Genomic DNA, 19439 nt, shown 5'->3' with positions numbered 1-19439 from the left:
TTCACTTTCCCTATTTTGTTGACAGCCACCTTACACTCTGTCTAGGAGAAGTGCAGATACTCACTATTCCTTTATTTTGGACAGCTCAGAATGTATTGCTTTGTTAGACCTGTCTGCAGAAATACAACCTAAATCTTATTAAGTTTAGATGTCTCTCTCTATCTCTCCTTACACAAAATAAGGCGACTCTCTCTGCTAGTACCAAACTGTATAAAATGTCTACTGCCATGTATTGTGAATAAAAATACAGTAATATTAAACATCTTCTCTTTATTTATCACCTTCTCTGTCCTCAAATACTGTTTCACTCTGATATAGACCCAAACAAGAATTGCAATGAGAGAAATAACTCCTGGTCACATTGAATTATGGATATTATGTTTCTTGCACAATCAGTCAATGTAGCTTGCAGCCTTGGCACTTTAGCCTTCTTGAGGTGACTGAGGCCTATCACAGAGGTGTAGTCTTCAGTGAAGTGTAAAGGTCAAGCGCTATTATAAATTATTTATCATCCTTCTGATATGGAGAGACAGGAACAATGGTGCACTCCATCCTAAACCTTTACAGAGAAAATTTGTTTTACAATGGCCACGGTGACACTCTTCAACATTCTGCCCAGTCATATACAGACCCAATGAAGTGCCACACCTCGGGCACCAATCCCTTTAGGAATCACACTGCCCCATAAAAATGGTTACCATCATGAGAATGACTAAAGAAAAAAGGATAAGAGGGAACTAACTGTGCTTTCAAGCTAGTAGACAACCCAGAAGGATTCCCCTGTGGTACAATCCATCCTGTTAACCTGGTCTTAACCCCAAGATCGTCTCTGACTGGGTGAAACATAACTTTCGTAAGGTCACCCACCTATAAATCCCCTTACATCTCTCTTACTACCTCATTTGCCTCTGGGAATCCATAAATTGGTCTGGAAACTCCCTGGCCATATTGTTACTGCAGCTAGATGCCTAGTCGCCCGAAACCACACTGATAATAATTGGCAAATGTATAAATTAGATTATATCACTAGCATTGTACATGATTGATCCCCTTTTCTTAAATTTACCACTATAAAAGTGTTTAGAAAACTAAACATCTCTTTTCATTTATTCTCTCTCCCTCCTTTTCTTCTTCTCCATCTCTACATCTTCCTCTCTGCAGTAACACTCCCTATTTTACCTACCTACCGCCCTTCTTCTCTTTCCCCCCTAGATCACTCCTCCCTTTAGTGCAACATAGCTCTACTGCATCAATGGTTATGAACGTTAAAAAAAAAAAAAGGATCAAATGTGCTGAAAGTTGTACATTTCCCTCCCTTCCTGGACCACTTTAGGATATAGGCAAAGGTACATAAAAAAACTAATGTCGTATAAAACTTCTATAAAATACAATTTAAAAAAAATGATTAAGAGTACACCTGCAATGAAGTTATCTGCGAGTTAATGTGGCAATAAAGGCCTCGGTATTAGCCTATTTGGACACTTCAAGTACCACTAAACAAAGACAAATTATGTACACAGAGTGTGAAATAATTCAGCCCTGCTCCTGTCCTGCAAGCTCAGTCTCCCCACACCAAGTCTGAATCCTAACCATCCAAACATGCAGTGTGAACCCACCAACTTCTAGTTTGGCAGCAGGATGTGTAAATAAATATGCATAATAGTTATGTTTAGTGGTCAACTAATTAATACAAACACAGGAGAGCTCTTTTTCAGGAACTCTCTCCCTAGAGAGGACAGTAGAACTATCTACCTCCTGATGATACCAACTATAACCCCATATGCCACTTAATGCTGCATTAAGCCGACAACACACGCTGTCATCTGTCAGCCAATATCAGGTACTTTGGCCAATATAACACATGGGTCCGCAAAGCGACAGTGATGCCAGATAATGATTTTATAGAAGTTGATATCATCATCATTGGGTATCTTTGAAAATGCCACTAAAGATGGCTTCAAATAGCCAATGTGTGCGGTCTTCTTCACATTACCATCATTCTTAACAAAAACATGTCTCCCTCTATTTTATGTAAAATTAAACCTTCATTATTTCCATATAAAAATAATCAATGGAATAATAATAACCTTTTGATTAAAGAATAAGCAATGTGATTCTAATATCATATTTTACTAGTGACTCAGCAACTATGTTCATTTATCATTAGTCCCAGAAACTCAAATAAACAATTTAATTGTGTTGTGGAAATGTAAAAAAATTATATTATACACACGTCTTTGATAGCTGCCAAATGGGGCAAGTTGGTATGTTTTATTAATATATTTACATTAAGTATTAACAGTAAAGCTTGAGTAAAACCAAACTATGATGTACACTTTTTATACTTGGCTTGTAGAAAAATGGCAAGAAACATCAAAATATAATATATATTGATACAATAAAATATATCCACACACTTATAAACCTCAAAAAAGTTCATTTCTCTGAAGGTTGTCTCCTATAATGACGAAATGCGTAAGGGTTTATAGCTGCAGCATTATCCTTTGACCAGCAAGATTTATGGGACTACACTGACTGCTGACATAGTCTAAGAATGCGAAAGATATCTTGCAAGTATTTATCTGCTAATCCTTTTTTACTCTTATGGATCCTTCATATATCAACATCACTGGAGTTTATGTATTCATTTACAAAGATTTATTAATTATGATTGATATGGCTTTTCCTTATTAACCCAGACTTTTGACAGGACTAATATATCTCTGTTTGGGACATTTGTTCCCGATTCATTCTATACTTCCAGCGTTTATTATCTCAGGTACCTGTGTTAGATATAACTTACAGCGATGCTTAATATTTTAGTGTCATTATAAGCATATTTATGTGCTTTGTCTCATTTTATTTGTTTGTAATTCAGCTGTTTTAGGAGATTACAATTTTTTATATCACAATTTATGATTCAGACAGTTGCGTATGGATTTATTTTTAGCCATATTATTATTTTGGAGGCTTTACTAATATTTCTGTATAGCCCAGGCCCATTAGAGCTGTTTTTTTCCTGTTTGAAAAACTAAATTATAATAAGAGGTTTGCAATCTCCTTTATCAGCTGCTTAGATCTAGGGGTCAATTATAAAGCAATAAAGAAGTTTGATTTCATTTTATAAATATTGTACAACCTGCCCATTTCCTCCACATATGTGCCCAAAAAATAACCTTGTTTCCGAATAGTAACCTGATTGTTATTTGTTGGCTTATTATGGGGTATATTGGTAAATGTAGTGGGAAGAGGAATGCTATTGACCTGTGTATGCGGTCATTTTCTAACTACACTAATAAGCCTGGGACTCGTACACCATCTGTCCCGAACAGCCGAATCTCATCCAACTTGGTGTGAGTGCCAGATGATGGGCTCAATGTCCAAGACACAGTTTGTCAAAGAAAATTCATGTGACGTTTCAGAGCAAAACAGAAGTCTGGGAAATTGGGAGTTCCTGCTGTAGTATCTCCTATAATATGATGCTGTCATAAAAAGCTTCTGAAGAGCACAATACATGTTCACACTGTAAATTAATATTTCATAACTCCACAGAACTTGGCTCCTCTTTGACATACAGAAATATACAGGACTGTAAGTGTCTCTATTTTTATGTATATGTTGTTTGTGATATCTGTTTAGTGTGTTTGCCGTAAAGGCAAAGTCCATTTTTTACAGCACATAACTCAAAGCTTACAATATATTTTCTCAGATGTAAGTTCTTACAGGTGTCTCTGTGTAAAAGTTACAGTCTGCTGAACGATCCAGTACTTTAAAAAGTGTGTCGATTTCTAGAGGAAACCATGTCCTCTCATAGGTGCACACTTTACCATGACCTAACCCTATTACATACTGCTCACCAGTGGTGATTAGACGTGGCTTCCACCTGATCAGAAGTCACAATACATGACGACAAACTGCAATACTACCGAATCCCAGGCCGACAACTGGTATCAGGCAACACCCATCCCACAAGATGTTGACAATCATTGGCAAAACTCCTGAGCAGGTGCAACAACAGCCTAAAACAATAATAACTGGAAAAAATGACCTAACAAACAAACCACTAATGCAGCCGGATCTTGCCTAGGGCAGCACTATACAGGGGGAAAGCACATTTTTTTGTGTGTTAATAATGTATTTTCTCAATTTTTCTTTTGCTACATTTGTCATTACCAACAACCTATATTGTAAGACGGTGGACGTACTGCTCAGACCATGCTGTTCAAGTAATTAGTTAACCTGATTTTCTACTCTGATAAATCCGTCTTGATGTGACTGGTTCAAATTTTGATTTGCATGCATGGAGCCACGCACGGTACAATAGTTGGCTAAACTGACTTACCAAATATGAATGTGTGGCCCAGCTTCAGGCAAGGAATGCAGATGAAAATAATGTACGTAAACTGTATTATATAATATCCAGACCAATAGGTTTTACCACTTCGTTTTAAATGGTTATTTTACCGCTGTAGAAGTTAGTTATCTTTTAAAATACATAACAATTTAATTCCCTTCACAGAACCACTACTTTAAATCCCATTTTGAATCTGGGCAGTTTTGCTGCCTTTTTTGTGTGCATTAATATTTACATTTCTGCCCACTGATGGATGACTGACATTGGTTGGTGTGTGCTCTCTTATTAGAAACCCACATATGTGAATCAGGGCAGCCTGGGCCCGTTCCTTAAGATATGGTAGCTATGGGGCCTGTGCAAATTCTGCCTGTGTCTAGGTTAAGTCCCACAAATCTCAAGGCCCCTATGATACTCCAGCTTCAACGTGTACAAAAGTCTTTGTGTCTTGTTTGAAACATGCTCTGTATGTAGTATGCAAATTTAAACACATTGTCATTGCCAGTTCTAACCCTATCCTTACACATTTCGCTTTTGTCAAGATTCTTCTGGGCTCATCTTGCCAACTGCTTCTACATTCACCTAATATACAGTTTAAAAACAACCTCAGGATTCTAGCTATGTTCTCCCCCTAGCACACTAAGGTACAGAGCCTGCGACTTCTGTTGAGCCTGTAGCTGAGAAAAAGCTGACCCAGTTCTCCAAGGACCTAAGCGCCCGTTGTCTTTCTGTCTTCAGTTATTACCATGGAGGTCTTCCGTTTATAGCCCTGTACTCTGAAATAATTTTTAAGCAGCAACGTTCTTCACCAAATTGCACCAAGCAAGCAATCTTCTTTCCCAATGCGCGAAATGCTAAACCATTCACGACACACCATATTATACTGCATTCACAGCCCTGGAGAAAGCTTACCATATCCACCCTAAATGCAAGTGAATATTGTACACGCAAAATCTCCCTAGCCCTCTTTGCGCTCCTCTTTGCATCTGAACTGGAACAGTAGTTTCCCTAGCAGCTAGAGAAAGTACTGTTCTCTGGTCCAACATTCCCAATCAGCCAATCATATGTTTATATGAGTGCACCAAATCACTACTAACCTCTGTTACATGCCCCCCCCCCCTTTTCTTTTTGTGTCCAAGCTATGAACCGGAGGATCAGACATCTCCACGATCATCTATCTTAAGCCCTAGAAGAGCTTGCACAGTGAACAACAAACTACTGCCCAGGTCTTGGTCAATAGATAAAAAAATACTCCCCACAAGCTGTCTCTGGGCTATACTGTTGCCAGTTTTAGAATGAGCAAATCACTTTCAGCTTGTTGCAACAGTGTCTTTAGAAGAAGTGTATGTGTCTACATGTGTAGAACAAGATGTGCACTGGGTGAGAACAGCAGTCATGGAACACGAGATGCACAGAGTCATGTAACGGACTGCTCGATAAGTGACTTATGTGCAGAAAATGCTATTAAAAGCACACAGAAAATCACCAATGCATCATGTGTGAAATTCATATACCTCATGGCAAAGGGTGCCAGATGCTCCCTCTTCTGGGGTCTACACACATTACAGTATGAATAGGCCACACAAATAACATCCAGCGAACAACAATGATGTGTTCGAAAAACAGACTGCTGAGGGAAAGGGCTTAAAGACTTGTAAAGAGTAAGATAGGCTACAGTCAGTCAACTAGCAGCGGATTTCAACTAAGGTACTAAACAAGGCATTTCATCTAGTCTTAGCTTGTTATAGATGGGGTATGGCAAATAACAAGTTCAGAAGCTTACTCTGCCATCAGCGAACAACCCAGGTGGTGTTATTGCAGTGGTCTAGTGAACAAAAACACAGAGGAATGGATAATTGTAACAAGATCACCTGGTCTGCATTATATTGTACCCTGCTATTTCCCACTGATGGGAGCACCACGATCAGGCCAAAATAGTATGAAACCATCATGACAGGTGTCAAATATAAGGCAAATGATGATAAATGTAATGGTGTGGGGATGTATTTGTGGAACACACTAGGGCCCCTTGATACAAAGTTTCTATGCCACATCTCTGCATGTCGTTGCCAATCACATGTATGACTTAATTTCAGCATGGTAATATCTCATGGTACAATATTAGTAATTCATGGAATGGTTGCAGGACATGGCAGTGACGCCAGTTTAGAGTTTACCTACTATTTAAATGTACACTTTAAAAATTCCAGGACTCCCACTCTTGCTTAGATAAGGAGTAAAAGCACATACCCCTCTGCTTTCTATTCTAACAGCATTTAACCAATAACAAAAGATTTGTCTCTACTCCTAAGCGCTATCATGACAAGATTATGCTTCATCCTAATCATGGAGAATTTCAGGGGAGAAGACAAATTTATTTTTGACCAAATTCAACCAGAATAGAAAGCCCAATACTAGTAAAAGATTTAATATAGTGGCCTCCCCAATCACAAAACTTCAATTCAAACGGGCATCTGTGGGATGAGATGGAATGACTCATTAACACCTAATGTGTAATGTAAGTGGCTAAAATGGGGGGAGTTTGCTATTATACATACCTAATAATGGGGCTTATAGTCATTGTTTGTCTAGGGATTCTCAAACTTTAATTGCACAATTGAGTATAAGTTTACTAGAAACAAATGATGTATTACAGTATGATATCTTTCTAGAGTACTAAAACAATGTGTTATTCTGTACAATACAATTATTTCAATATTATTAATTTACTAAACAAATAAATAATAAAAAGGAAAGATTAACAAAGTACATGTGTGTTCAGAGTATTCATTTTAAATATATATACACTTAAAAGACTGAGCAGCCTTCAGGAACTCCCCCCCAAAGTAATTCACAATGTAAGGTCAATCTATATCACATTGGGGGCATGACATTCTGTCAAGGGGGAGTCCTGTAGACTACACAATATACTGGAGGAGGTGCATTCCCCTAGAAACAAGCACACAGTTTTTTGCAGAAACTACCTTTTATGGTTGGCAAAATCTTACAATAAAAAATGACAATCGCACCAAACTAAACCTGATGCTGAACTATACTTACAATTTGCCAAATGTAGAGGAGTATGCCATCATGTGTAGGTGAGATGGAAAGAGTAATACAATAATTGGCTCTGCCTGGATGAGTAATGTGTATTTCAATGCACGACATGCCATGATTGCGGTCCGGATGCAACGGATTAGGCGGTATGATTACAGCTAGTTTTAAATAAATGTGATTTTCGAATAAGACATTATATACAGGGTCTTTCAGGTCGTGGGAACCAAAATGTAAGGGAGCTGTGATTACGATGTACAAAAAAAAAAAATAATCAACACCAATGTGACTCACAATCTCACAATTTTAGAAATAATTTGTTTGCATGCATTTGTATTATTTATACTTTGATATTTTCTTTTGCTTTTCTTTTTGTTAAAATAATTTATTATCTCTATTTATTTGATAGCTGCTTTCTGTTAATTGCTTATGTTATAATGTAAGTATTTAAATGTATCATTTGAATTTATAAACTAAAAATACTTAATACAATAACGCACAAATATTAGAACCACCATGTGGGAACAGATTGTAAAACATGGCCATCTCTATCCCTTCGCTAACTAGTGTTTAGAATCAGATATCTTATCTGCTCTGTATGCCTTTATAATGCAAGCTTCTGATAGCCATGTTTTGATGCATGTCTACTGTCTTGCACACCATAAATGCACACCATAAACAACTTAAAAATACTAGTAATAATAATATTTTTGATTGAGCTATGTAATTTACAGTGATTATTTTCAAAATAGTTGTTTTTTCTGCATGAAAATATATGTTTACAGACACAGTTAGAAGTAGGTCTAGAGGTTGTAAGTGTACCAAGATGTGCCTCATGTTTAAAATATTAGTCAGGTGTGTAAGAAGGTTGAGTGTGATTAGATTATATTACAAAGTGAAAAGGTAAACTACACAAATTATACTCTTAACATTAGGCTGCTGTTGCACTTGGGAGAGTTCAGGTGGAACGCTTTAAGGATTAAATACCAGTGTGCTGGGTTAATGATGGGATAAATATATGTTCAGTTGCTGCAGCACAAACAAGCTATTCTTGTCTTATCTTACAAGGCAGCACTTAGCTAATATTGGATTGTCACTACCTAGAAACCCTAGCAAGGAGCTCATATAATGCAAGTCACGGTACGCTGTTCCGAGAGGAATCATTCATGATATTTTAGAGCGCAAACTATCCCTCCTACTGGGTTCAAGTGGCGCCAGTCAGAGCCAACACTAATGTCCTCTAGAACCACATAGAGGTCAATATGTCTTAATCAATATAATAAATGCAGATTTCAAAAACCTTTTATGAGCCTAGGGACCTTTATTCAAAGAAAGGAATAAAACTATATGGCATGCATTTACCCTGCAATATAACTATATTGAACAGACCGTCATTCAAGGACAATGTTGGAGCATTTCTTTGCATTCAATTTCTGTTGATGTAGTATCACTTCCCTCTATCTTACCTCTAGTGTGTTGGAGCTATCTGTGCTGGAGCCCCCTGTGTTATTGCTGGAATTTAAAGAGATAGTCTCATTCTTTCCTTCATTGTCTGACTTTTCATCTGAACTAAGACACTCCATGTCTGTGTCAAAACCAGTTGGGTATCCCATGGCCTGTAAAACCTGTGGAAAAAATATGTTAGAGACATAAATATAGCTATCTCTCCCTCTCTATAATATATATAATAGAGATTATATCTATCTATCTATCTATATATCTATATCTATATATATTTCTATATATATATATATATATCTCTATATATATCTATCAGCACAGACATGTTTCTTATTATGAACAATACTACACACCTATTTATATACATATATTTTGTATTAAAGCTAACAAATGTGCACTAGTACAGTCTAAAACTTATTTGCCATTAAATAATATTTCACATTTATTCTGACCAAACTGCATAACTTTCAGAGGAAAAACATACTCTCATATATTAGAACATCAAAGTCAAAATGTAAAGATCATTACAGGGGATACTCTCTGATGAACATGTGAAAACACTACATATCCCCCCATCGCAAAGATTCATTGTCATAGTACTGTAAAACGTTATATCACTAGAAAAATAGTATTTAAAATAAAATATTTAAGGAAGGCCCAGGTAGTAATCTAGAGGTTTATAACATGTTGTTTACAAAAAATAGCTCACACCAATGTACTCAACTGAGTCGGTAAACCATAAATCAGCATTTGTAATGCTTACACATAGGAACCATATACCAGTGATCAAAAAATAGATGAATAAAGCAAAATCACTGACCTTTACTGCTACGTGAAGCTTGGCTGTCTTTTTGGATGGTCCAGAGGCCTCATGTGTTGTTCCATCTACATCTACAGACATAGTGAAGACAGGTGCATGTACTGGACCTGACTGAGACAGTAGTTTGTACTGCAGGCCGGGCCGGATTTGGTTTAGTCGCATCAGTGCATTCATTGGCTGGTTGGAATCTATGGCTTTGCTGTCTAAAACTGAGGTTAAAAGATTGATTATGTTAAATATACCGATGTAATACAGATTCAGCACTCAAATAAATCCTTACCCCATTCATTTTATAAAGTCCTCTAAAAATGCAATTCCATCAATCCCTACATGACATGTTACTTTCAATACAGTATACAGGCAGGGGCGGCAGTCTTCCCTTTTCCATATCTGCACCTGGGTGTTATTTTACCTCCGCTTGCATGAGAAAGACCCTTACTTTTGCGCAAGTTGCGTCTCATTTTCTTATTTGGGTCTTTGTCATCAGAGGATCCATCATCATATGGCCTCTTCAAACCTGCAAAATATAACATTATGGTTGTAAAAGGTGTGAGTGAGATGCAAACAACTATGTGCACCAATGCAGCTTATAGGAGAATTCCATCCTTATACTGAAAAATATGAAAAGTAACCTGCTATCTTACTTAAATTATGAAGGTTCCTCAACTAGGGTCCCATCTTCTGAGTTGGTAAAGTCCATAATAATATCAGGTTCCTATGACAGACGGCCTGACGAGAAGGCTGAAATGGTACTAGTGCGATAACTATTGGACTTTGAGGGGCATATTCAATTGTTGGTATTACATGTAAAAGTAACGCAACATGTGCACTATTACCGTCATTGCGGTAATAGTGCGCGTAAATACCGTTGTTACGGTACCTTTCACGCTGGAATTCAGCTCGCGGCTCAGGGAGCTGAGAGCTGAAATCCGGCTTAGTATTACCGTAATACTTTTAATGCCGCGGGGAAATCCAACAATTGAATATGCCTATGAATGTCAGAAGTGGTGGTGTGTGGCAAGACCGGTGTTCTACTTGTGTCCTACTGGCCACTCAAGCCCTCCGCTTTGGGGGCCCCATATAATTATGGATCCCACTGGCAAATAATTAAGGTAAAGGTGGTTTCTTTTCAAAAGTGTCACTAGAGAGATGGAATTATCCTTTATTAACAAAAACAAACACATTATAACAGGTTAGCTCTGCACCATGCACAAGTATGAGAAACAATTGTATAAACAGTGCAGCAACAACGCTTAGATCCACCTTCATGGCAACCACAGAATATTTGTCCTGGGGACAGAAAAAATAAAAACACAGTGACATATTCCCAATTATAAAAACCAAGCAGTAGACAATATAATATGAAGTGGCAAGGGAGGAAAGTGGTTAGAGATTAAAAAAGAACTCAATTGAAATGTAAATATTTTGCCATTAATCCTTCTTCCTCAACTGGCACTAAAGAGTTTCTAGAACTGGGACCCCCAACACTTCCATAGACATGATAAATTAATGCACTCCTCTGTGTTAATGTATCACATGGCAGCCATGTATGTAGCATTACTGACATATTTGCATTTGGTGGCAGATTTATTCAAACCTCTCCAGAGTGCTCAGAGAACGGACCATTCTGGAAATGGGGCGAGTATCGTGGCAACTGCAGGGGTCCTGGACATGGGATTACCAAGGCTAGGAAGTTTATTGCTAATAGAATTATATATTTAGAACTGGTCATAAACAAAAATAATGTACTGCTACATTGGTACAGAATTTAAAAATGAATAAATAATTGATTGAAAAGTTTAGTACATTGTGTGCCTTTTGCCCCCACGTGCCACATCTCACCATACTGAAAGATAATCTGTTGGGCAGGCACCTAATATTCATGAGAAAGTACCCACCCAGCTGTAAGACGTCTCACTAGAGACTGAAAGATGGGCCAGAAAGTGTACAGAAAGCTATGAGAAACAGCAGAGACTGCTTTTTAAACTATATTCAATCTTTGCAAATGCTTGAAAGCTGTTGCGCTTGTGAAGACTGAATATAATTCATCAAAGCAGTTGCAGCTGTTTGTGTTCTCTTTTTTTACACCCTGCCAAAACTTGCTGCAGTGCTCACTATACTGAGTTGTCAGCTGCACTAGACTTCCTCCAACCATCCATCACCAACGTGTTAGCAACACCAGCAAAAGTCAATCATTATGATATTATTGATCTGTGGATGGAATAATCCCTAAACTCATCAAGCAATCTAAGAGGGAGCATGGTTAGTGACAAGCTAAAAAAACAAAAATTTCCAACATCAACCCTCCACACAAAAAAACCCAACATACGTTGGACAAATAAAAAAATACTAAATAAAAAGATCACATAAAAATAGTACTCAATAAAGAGATTTCTTATTTATTTATTTAAAACTAGTACTGTACTACATATAACTACAGATACATCTACCTGACCAGGGCAACATAGTTAAATACATCAAGAAAATTATCAGGCGATGGGCTTTTGGGAGGGGGAGGGGGTCTTGGTGCAACGGGTCTGGCAGTCCCATCCTTCCTGCGGTACTATAGTAATTTTGTGGGACCCACAGTAAACAAATACACCAAGATGCTTTTTATGTTTTTCTTCATCACCATCATCATTTATTTATCTAGCGCCAACATATTCCGTAGCGCTTTACAATTGGGGACAAACATAGTAAACTAATAAACAAACTGGGTAAAACAGACAAAGAGGTGATAAGGCCCTGCTCGCAAGCTTGCAATCTTCTTCACTTTTAAGCGTTGCAGGTAGGAGGTGGGGGTGAGAACCTACAGTGCCTGTTTTATATAAAGGAGAGATGATAAAGGGGACATGATGAGAGAAGGATGATGATGAGGACAATGGGATAGAGAAGGGGATTGAGCGGGTAATGATGATCCTGAAGAGGGGAGTGAATGGGTTTATTAGTGAGGGAGACCAGAGGAGTGAGATGAAGAAGAGGGATGAAGTGGATACAGAAAGGGATAAAGGTTATGATGTGGATTGTAAGGGGTGTCAGCTGTATGTAAAGAGGGCTGGGGCTATGTGTATAATCTGCTACTTATTTGCAGATACCATATAATAAAAAAAGGCTTGGCTCTTACATTTTTAGGCTGGCTGCTAGATTTTAAAATATTTGCTGAGCCCTGCTTTTTAGCCCAAGACCCAATGGTCATCTTCTGACCGCATTTACCAACATGTTCAATAATGACCAGGCAGACCATAGGCAATAGGAATGATATTGTGCCATGACACTGACTGTGATATTCTAGTAAATGTGGTCAGCATTACACATATATGGATACCAAGAAAGTGATTAGTAGATTCAAATTACTAAAAAGTGAGTCCAATAAGCTATTGGTTGATTTACTACATAGGTGTAAGGTGGGAAACATTTGAACATGGGAGGCCCCTTTGAAATGCTAAAAGTCTATTCATTTGCTGTCTGACAGAGAGCGTATAGCTAAGATGCACAAAACATTGTCACTAGACTACATCTGCTTTATTACCCAATCTCTAAATTTTGTGCACTTGCATATGTTTTACCTGGGCTCCTCCATTACTCTCCACTTTGAAATGGATGCGGAGCAATGTACATCAATTGTGACAATATTCAACAATGTGACTCATGTACAAATGCCTTCTGTCCTTGTAATCACTTGCATTCATTTTATTTGTACTTTTGTCTGTTTTGAAAAAAAACTTAAATAAAGAAACCTTTTAAAAAAAATGGCTGTGTAAGGGGGGGTGATAGCAGTTACTTACTGGTCCTTCAGGTCACACCTACTCCTCTCTGAGTCACAAAGCCCTGATTTTGACATGCAGACACTTTTGCTAGGGAGGGTGTGGAGTGTGTATACAATTTAGCAATTAGGTGGTAATGTAGCTTTAAATTAATTCATAATTGTACACAAAATTAACTCTGATTAGACAACAATGCACAATATTAAGATTTTTCATAAAGTTTCATTTCCATTCTTGTCTCTGAAATTCTTCATCAATACTGTGAATTTTAGGGCTTTAAAGTTGTGGTCTAAATTGTCAAAATACAATTGTTTGGTTTGAGTTAGAGGTTTTCACCAAACCAAACTATTACCAAAAAAACCAAGCTCTAGGACATACTTGTTGAAACAAACACACTTCTCCTGTCTCCACCTTGACTTCACCATTTGGGGCAACAGTACGTTTCCTTGTCGTGGTCTACTGCAGGGTTTCCGGAATTGGATCCAAGCTGTTAATAAGTTTCCTGTTGATTTCTGTAGATGTGGCCGGAGCCTGTCTCTGGAGGAACTTCAACAGAGGTCCACCTTCCATATGCTGAGCCAAATTTAAATTCTTCCAATTATGGTATTTCTTGCATTCCCTACTACCAGCCCACATTCTACTAGATCTTACCCAATTTGAGAACATCTGTAGACATCATCCAATGAAAAGGGAAAAGATCTCCCAAGTTTACCTAACACTGCCCTACCTTTACAGAATTACCATAAGGCAGCATGGGAGAGGGATCTTGGCCCCCCACCGGATGAGGAGGCTTGGGAGGACATAAGACTTGAAAAAAAACTATTTCCTTAGGCATTTTTCTTTCTTTCAGCTTATTGTCCTCAGAAATCAGGAAAATGTCTGTGCTTAGAAGGCATAGAAACGATCTCATTCAAATCCAACCAAAGTTTATTCTCCAGTCAACCTTTCCGTTTCTTGGTGGAAGGATTCAATGATATTTCTCTGAAACGGAAAGTGGAACCACATCTCTGGTTTCATTATACCTGGGTCTCCCATGACTTAAAGAACACTTACTATGGACAAATATGGAGTTCCAAACAAACTCTAGCATGGGGAGCATCTTATTTTTGTATATGCTTAACCCCAAGTAAGGCCTCTGAAATCATACAGTTAGACTAATCTCACTGTCATTCTATTCTGCTGCCATAATTACCTGAATTTTCTGATGTTTACAGTAAGAAAACTAGAGGCCTCAGACCCTGCATGGATTATCATGGTCTCAATAAAATAAAATATCTGCCACTCATAAATTATTTGACAAAATCAAAGGGGCACTAATAATAATAATAATAATAATAATAATAAATAATAATCATCATCATCATCATCTACAATTACACCTCTGACAAGCATACAATCTCGCCAGCATTTTTACTAAAATTTGTTAGAGGTTTGGTTTTGAAGGGATTCTCCATATAAGTATGTCATTAACTATTTGGTGATATTTTGAAATTTCCTTTTCAGGCATTTGGTAGTTATGCCAAAATAGCAAAAGCAAGTTCTTGAACAAAAGCTATTATTTTAAAATCACACTAATTTTGGACTCCCATATATCCCTTTGCAAATATTTGGTGGACTCAAAAGGCTATGGCACTGAGGAATGATGCTCGATTTAAGCTTCATATGTCCATGCCATTCATCTGGTATGGCCTTTCATTTAAAAATCCCACACAAACCTAGTAAGATGTGCCCAGTAGTCGCTTATAAGTGTGTGGGGAGTACTGCAAACTCATGGGCAGTAGCCTTTCTGATCAGCTTCAGTGTATATTGACCTTTCCTGTTCTCATTATCTTAAGGTTTCATAAAACCTGACTTATCACTTGACCTTCAGAACTCTTAACAATCAAAAGAATGGTCAGCTATATAAACTGTACTTGGAAGAAACGGCACTAGGTAATTGTTTCCTACACCCCCTTCTGTACTGACAATCAATCAATTCACATTCCGGATGATGAGGTTATTCACTCCCTGAAGTGGGTACCTGAACACACAAAATTTACAAAGGACCAAAAAGAAAAGAAGTGTATAATAGGGCACAGCGGGGTATAATAAAGTTAAAATATTTATAAATTTTATTGGTATGCATTAAAAAATAAATAAATCCACCTGCTTGAATAATAAAGTAGTGAAATAATGGTAAAAAAACAAATAACAAAAATGTGTGTGTGTAATGTATACAAAGAGTTATTAAAACTGCAGTATTACTCTGCAAATATTCCACTGTATCATAATTATAATACAATAATCAATCAATTTGTATCAATTTTGTTGACACTGTATATTTGGTAGGTATTGATTAATCAAATCATTAGTTCTCATATGTGGTACTGTAATAATTCAAGGCCTTGAGAAAGAACCTTAGCGAAACGCACATCAGCGTTGGTTCCAACTGTCTCATTTTGACTCCTTTGTGTTTAGAATAGTGCCATAGCAGTCAGTAATGCACTTCCCTATAATAGTGCTTATACTGTCAGCATTCATTGTATTTAAATGAAGATTGCTTTTGAATTGAGCATAGTGCCACAGTTTACATATTTTTATAGGCAGCTAGCAATTCACTCCCTTATCACAGGGTTCTTTGCGGTCTGTACTCATTTTGAATGATCTGCTGGGAATCTGTTATGCAGTAGATTGTTATAGCTACATTCCAAGTACAATCTCACTACTCTATGGAAACTTTAGACATTCTATGGACTGTCGCTTCCAACTACGCAACATTGCCTGCATCCGGCCCTTCCTCTCTCAAGATGCCACCAAAACGATCATCATCTCCTGCCTTGATTATTACAACCTCCTTCTTACCGGCCTCCCCCACTCCCATCTCGCCCCCCCTCTGCTCTATACTCAATGCGGCTACAAGACTCATCTTCCTTTCTCGCCGCTCCTCCTCTGCCTCCCCTCTCTGCCTTGCCCTACACTGGCTCCCCTTCCCCTACAGAATCATTTTCAAACTCCTGACCATCACACTTACAAGGCTCTCCCCCAGTCTACTGCCCCCTATATCTCTAACATCCTCACTATTCACACTCCTGGCGGACATTAGATGCCATGCCCCAAAGGAGCCAGTGTAAATCATTAGAAGCAAGAAAATGGTCTATACAGAATCCATCAATATATTCTGAATGGGGAGCTGAAAACACTGACACACATTAAAGGCATAAAAACCAAGCTGACCCTTATACTAACACTTTGAAAAAAATACATTACAACAAACAACAACAAAATATCCAACATTTTAACAGTTTAGCATGTTAATGAACAATACCAAGTGATCATTTAAAAAAAAAAAAAAAAAGTAATTAAATATATTGGACGTGTCCACATGAATGTGATCAATCTGCAGATTTCAGCACATATCCAATAATAAAATGATCTGGGCTAATACAGCTTGTGTCTGTGTTTATATTCTGTATAGTATTTATCCTTATATTCGTAACAACATTTTCAACAGTGTTAAAAAATCAAATGCATTAAAAAGGTCTGTGCAAAGTAAAAAAAATAGTTCATGTAGTTCATGGTGAGAGAGGCACCCTTATGATAATAGCGCAAATACACTATTGCAGCAAGACTCTTACAGATTAAATTTGTATTCTAACAAGAGTGTTACATAACTTTAATCAAAATAATATACAATGATTTTTTATACAATACTTGTCATATTACACTATTCATAAATACATGGCATACATATTAAAATATGCAGCCGGTCTTCTTTTAACATCCCCCCCCCCATGTTACTCCTTATGGGTAACCTGAAAATCTAACAGGTTAATACTAAGACAATTCTAAAATAAATTCTTTTCTATCATTCATGGATGTAAGCTTACATAATATACATCAAAAGTTTTGCATTGTAGTAAACATTAATTTAGTTACCATATGGCTGCAAAGGTCTGTGGATTGCATTTCATTATATTGCCTATTTTTCATTTCTTAGAAATTGCTTAATATGCTGGGAAACTTGTAACAAAAAAATACCCACTAATTTCCCTAATGAGGGCAGACATTCATAAATTTTCCCTCACTCAACAACTGTTCAACGTAAAGAAACACAATCAAGAATCCATACTGTTTGCTGCTCTGTAGTTTTAAATATATAGTAATGAACAGGTGCCAGCTGGGCTGGGGGCCAGTGGCAGAGGCAGCACTAGTGAGCTGTGGGCCCCGATGCAGGGAAGCGGATACTAGGGCCCACAGCTCGCTAGTTTTCCGTGCAGCCGGCCCAATTATCTCCATGGGCCCCAGTGTACCGCACCTGCGGTACAAATGGTAGTTTTGCCAATGGGCAGTGGAGCATCTGCCCTCCCCCGCCAGTCCCATAGTGGGCTACGTTAAAGCTGGGTCACTGGGCGGCCTGCATGTTTTTCCTTTAAAATGCTCCTAATAGGCTGCTGACTTGAGTCTTGTTTCTCTGAACTAAAATTTGCCAGCCCTCCCCTGGTAATGACCTATAATTAAAGTTATATAAAAAAACAAAAAAACAAAAAAAAAAAAGAGCCAGCAATCACTATGTGAGCAGCTTTGCTGGGTCTCTACCAGAGTCTAGCACTAGCACAGCAGCTAGGGCATAGTGAACAATACCAGAATGTACAGCACTGCGAAAAGTGATAAGCCATCAAGGCAGATGGAGAAGCTGAAGCTCCCCAACAATAAAACAGAAACACTTGAGACTTTAGTGCAACATTATATTCATACACAAAAGATACTGATTATACCAGTCATATATAAGTGTAAATAATACACAATAGTGAGGTTAATTTTCCTTAAATAAAAACAAAACAAAAACAAACGGTAAATGTTAATTCTACTCTTACTCACCTTCCCTGTCTGTACTTGACCAGGAGTATTTCTGGAAGGGTTTATTTGATGGGAGAGGGTCCATCTGCAAGACTTTGTAAATTTGTCCGAAGGCTAATAATCGCAGTGCATGCTGTAGTGGAGGAAGCATAAACAAGGCTCATTAGTAAAAGGGTGTTACATGGACAGCTATATAAATATTTACTAAGCTTGAGTGGCAGTGATTTCATCAAAACATGTAATATTTTTTGGATTATCAAGTTTAACTGTTTCATACAGACATGTAAAACGACACCTAGCCAGTCAAACAGTATCAGAGAGCTAAACTGAATTTTAAAGTGTCTGTACTCTTATTTATTGCGAGGCTTATACTGCTGTGAAAGTTCAATGCAAAAAAGATGCACTAACTTACAAGAAAAAGAATGTCCTGTTACGGCATGATACTTACTTATTGGTATTAAGAAAATGACTGAAGCCACAAAGCGCATCCTTATGCATTACCACTTCCCTAAGCTGAGAAATGTATGGCATTCTTAATGCTTAATTTTTAAATAAGATGCCCATTAAAACTAAATATTGAATTTTGACCACCTCTCCCAACTACAAGATTAGCAGGGGTCCACTGTCCAGGACCCCGGCCAACAGACAGGAGCTCATCATGTGCAGAGCTCTGACTTTATTCCTGCCTCAATCATACTGTATATGTAGCAATACAATAAGCCCCAATGTGTCGCAAACACTGAAATGAATAATATATAGGTATTAAAGAGAGGAGAGATAAGTATTAATATGTAGAGTTTAGTATTAATTTATAAAAGGTATTATATTACTTTGGTAGGATAGTCAAGATTGATTTATTTAAATGAGGTTATTTTTTTTTTTTTTTAATGTTCAGCTTACTCCATGCCTTGTTTTTTTTTCATTAAACATATGTTATTACATTAACGTACATTGCACTTGTGTAATTGTAATATTATTGCGACAAATGATTGCTTTTTGCTCTTCAAGCATTTGGAACCCCCCCCCTCCTTGCCCCTGTTGTGTATTTGCATAAGTAGCGGCCTCAAAACCGGTCGCAAAGGTACTCTGGGGTGATGTAACATCGTGGATTTCTCTTTGCCCCCCTCCATAGGGGTGCAAAGAGAGATCTATG

General features: G+C 37.6%; 1 protein-coding gene across 4 annotated transcripts in view; it reads right to left on the bottom strand.

The window, feature by feature from the left end:
• Positions 1-19439, bottom strand: part of STRBP (spermatid perinuclear RNA binding protein) — a 130605-nt gene that overhangs the window by 11364 nt on the left and 99802 nt on the right. For all 4 annotated transcript variants that reach the window (XM_075184734.1, XM_075184737.1, XM_075184735.1 and 1 more), the window contains exons 11-14: positions 18308-18419; positions 10126-10203; positions 9687-9895; positions 8872-9030 (exon numbers count right to left, since the gene is read on the bottom strand). In XM_075184734.1, the coding sequence (XP_075040835.1) occupies positions 8872-9030; positions 9687-9895; positions 10126-10203; positions 18308-18419 (558 nt within the window). The remainder of the gene's footprint in view (positions 1-8871; positions 9031-9686; positions 9896-10125; positions 10204-18307; positions 18420-19439) is intronic.

The sequence above is a fragment of the Mixophyes fleayi genome, chromosome 9 (genome assembly GCF_038048845.1).
Source record: "Mixophyes fleayi isolate aMixFle1 chromosome 9, aMixFle1.hap1, whole genome shotgun sequence".
NCBI lineage: Eukaryota > Metazoa > Chordata > Amphibia > Anura > Limnodynastidae > Mixophyes > Mixophyes fleayi.
Note: the sequence above shows the minus strand (reverse complement) of the source record. Positions and strands in the feature narration are given on the sequence as shown.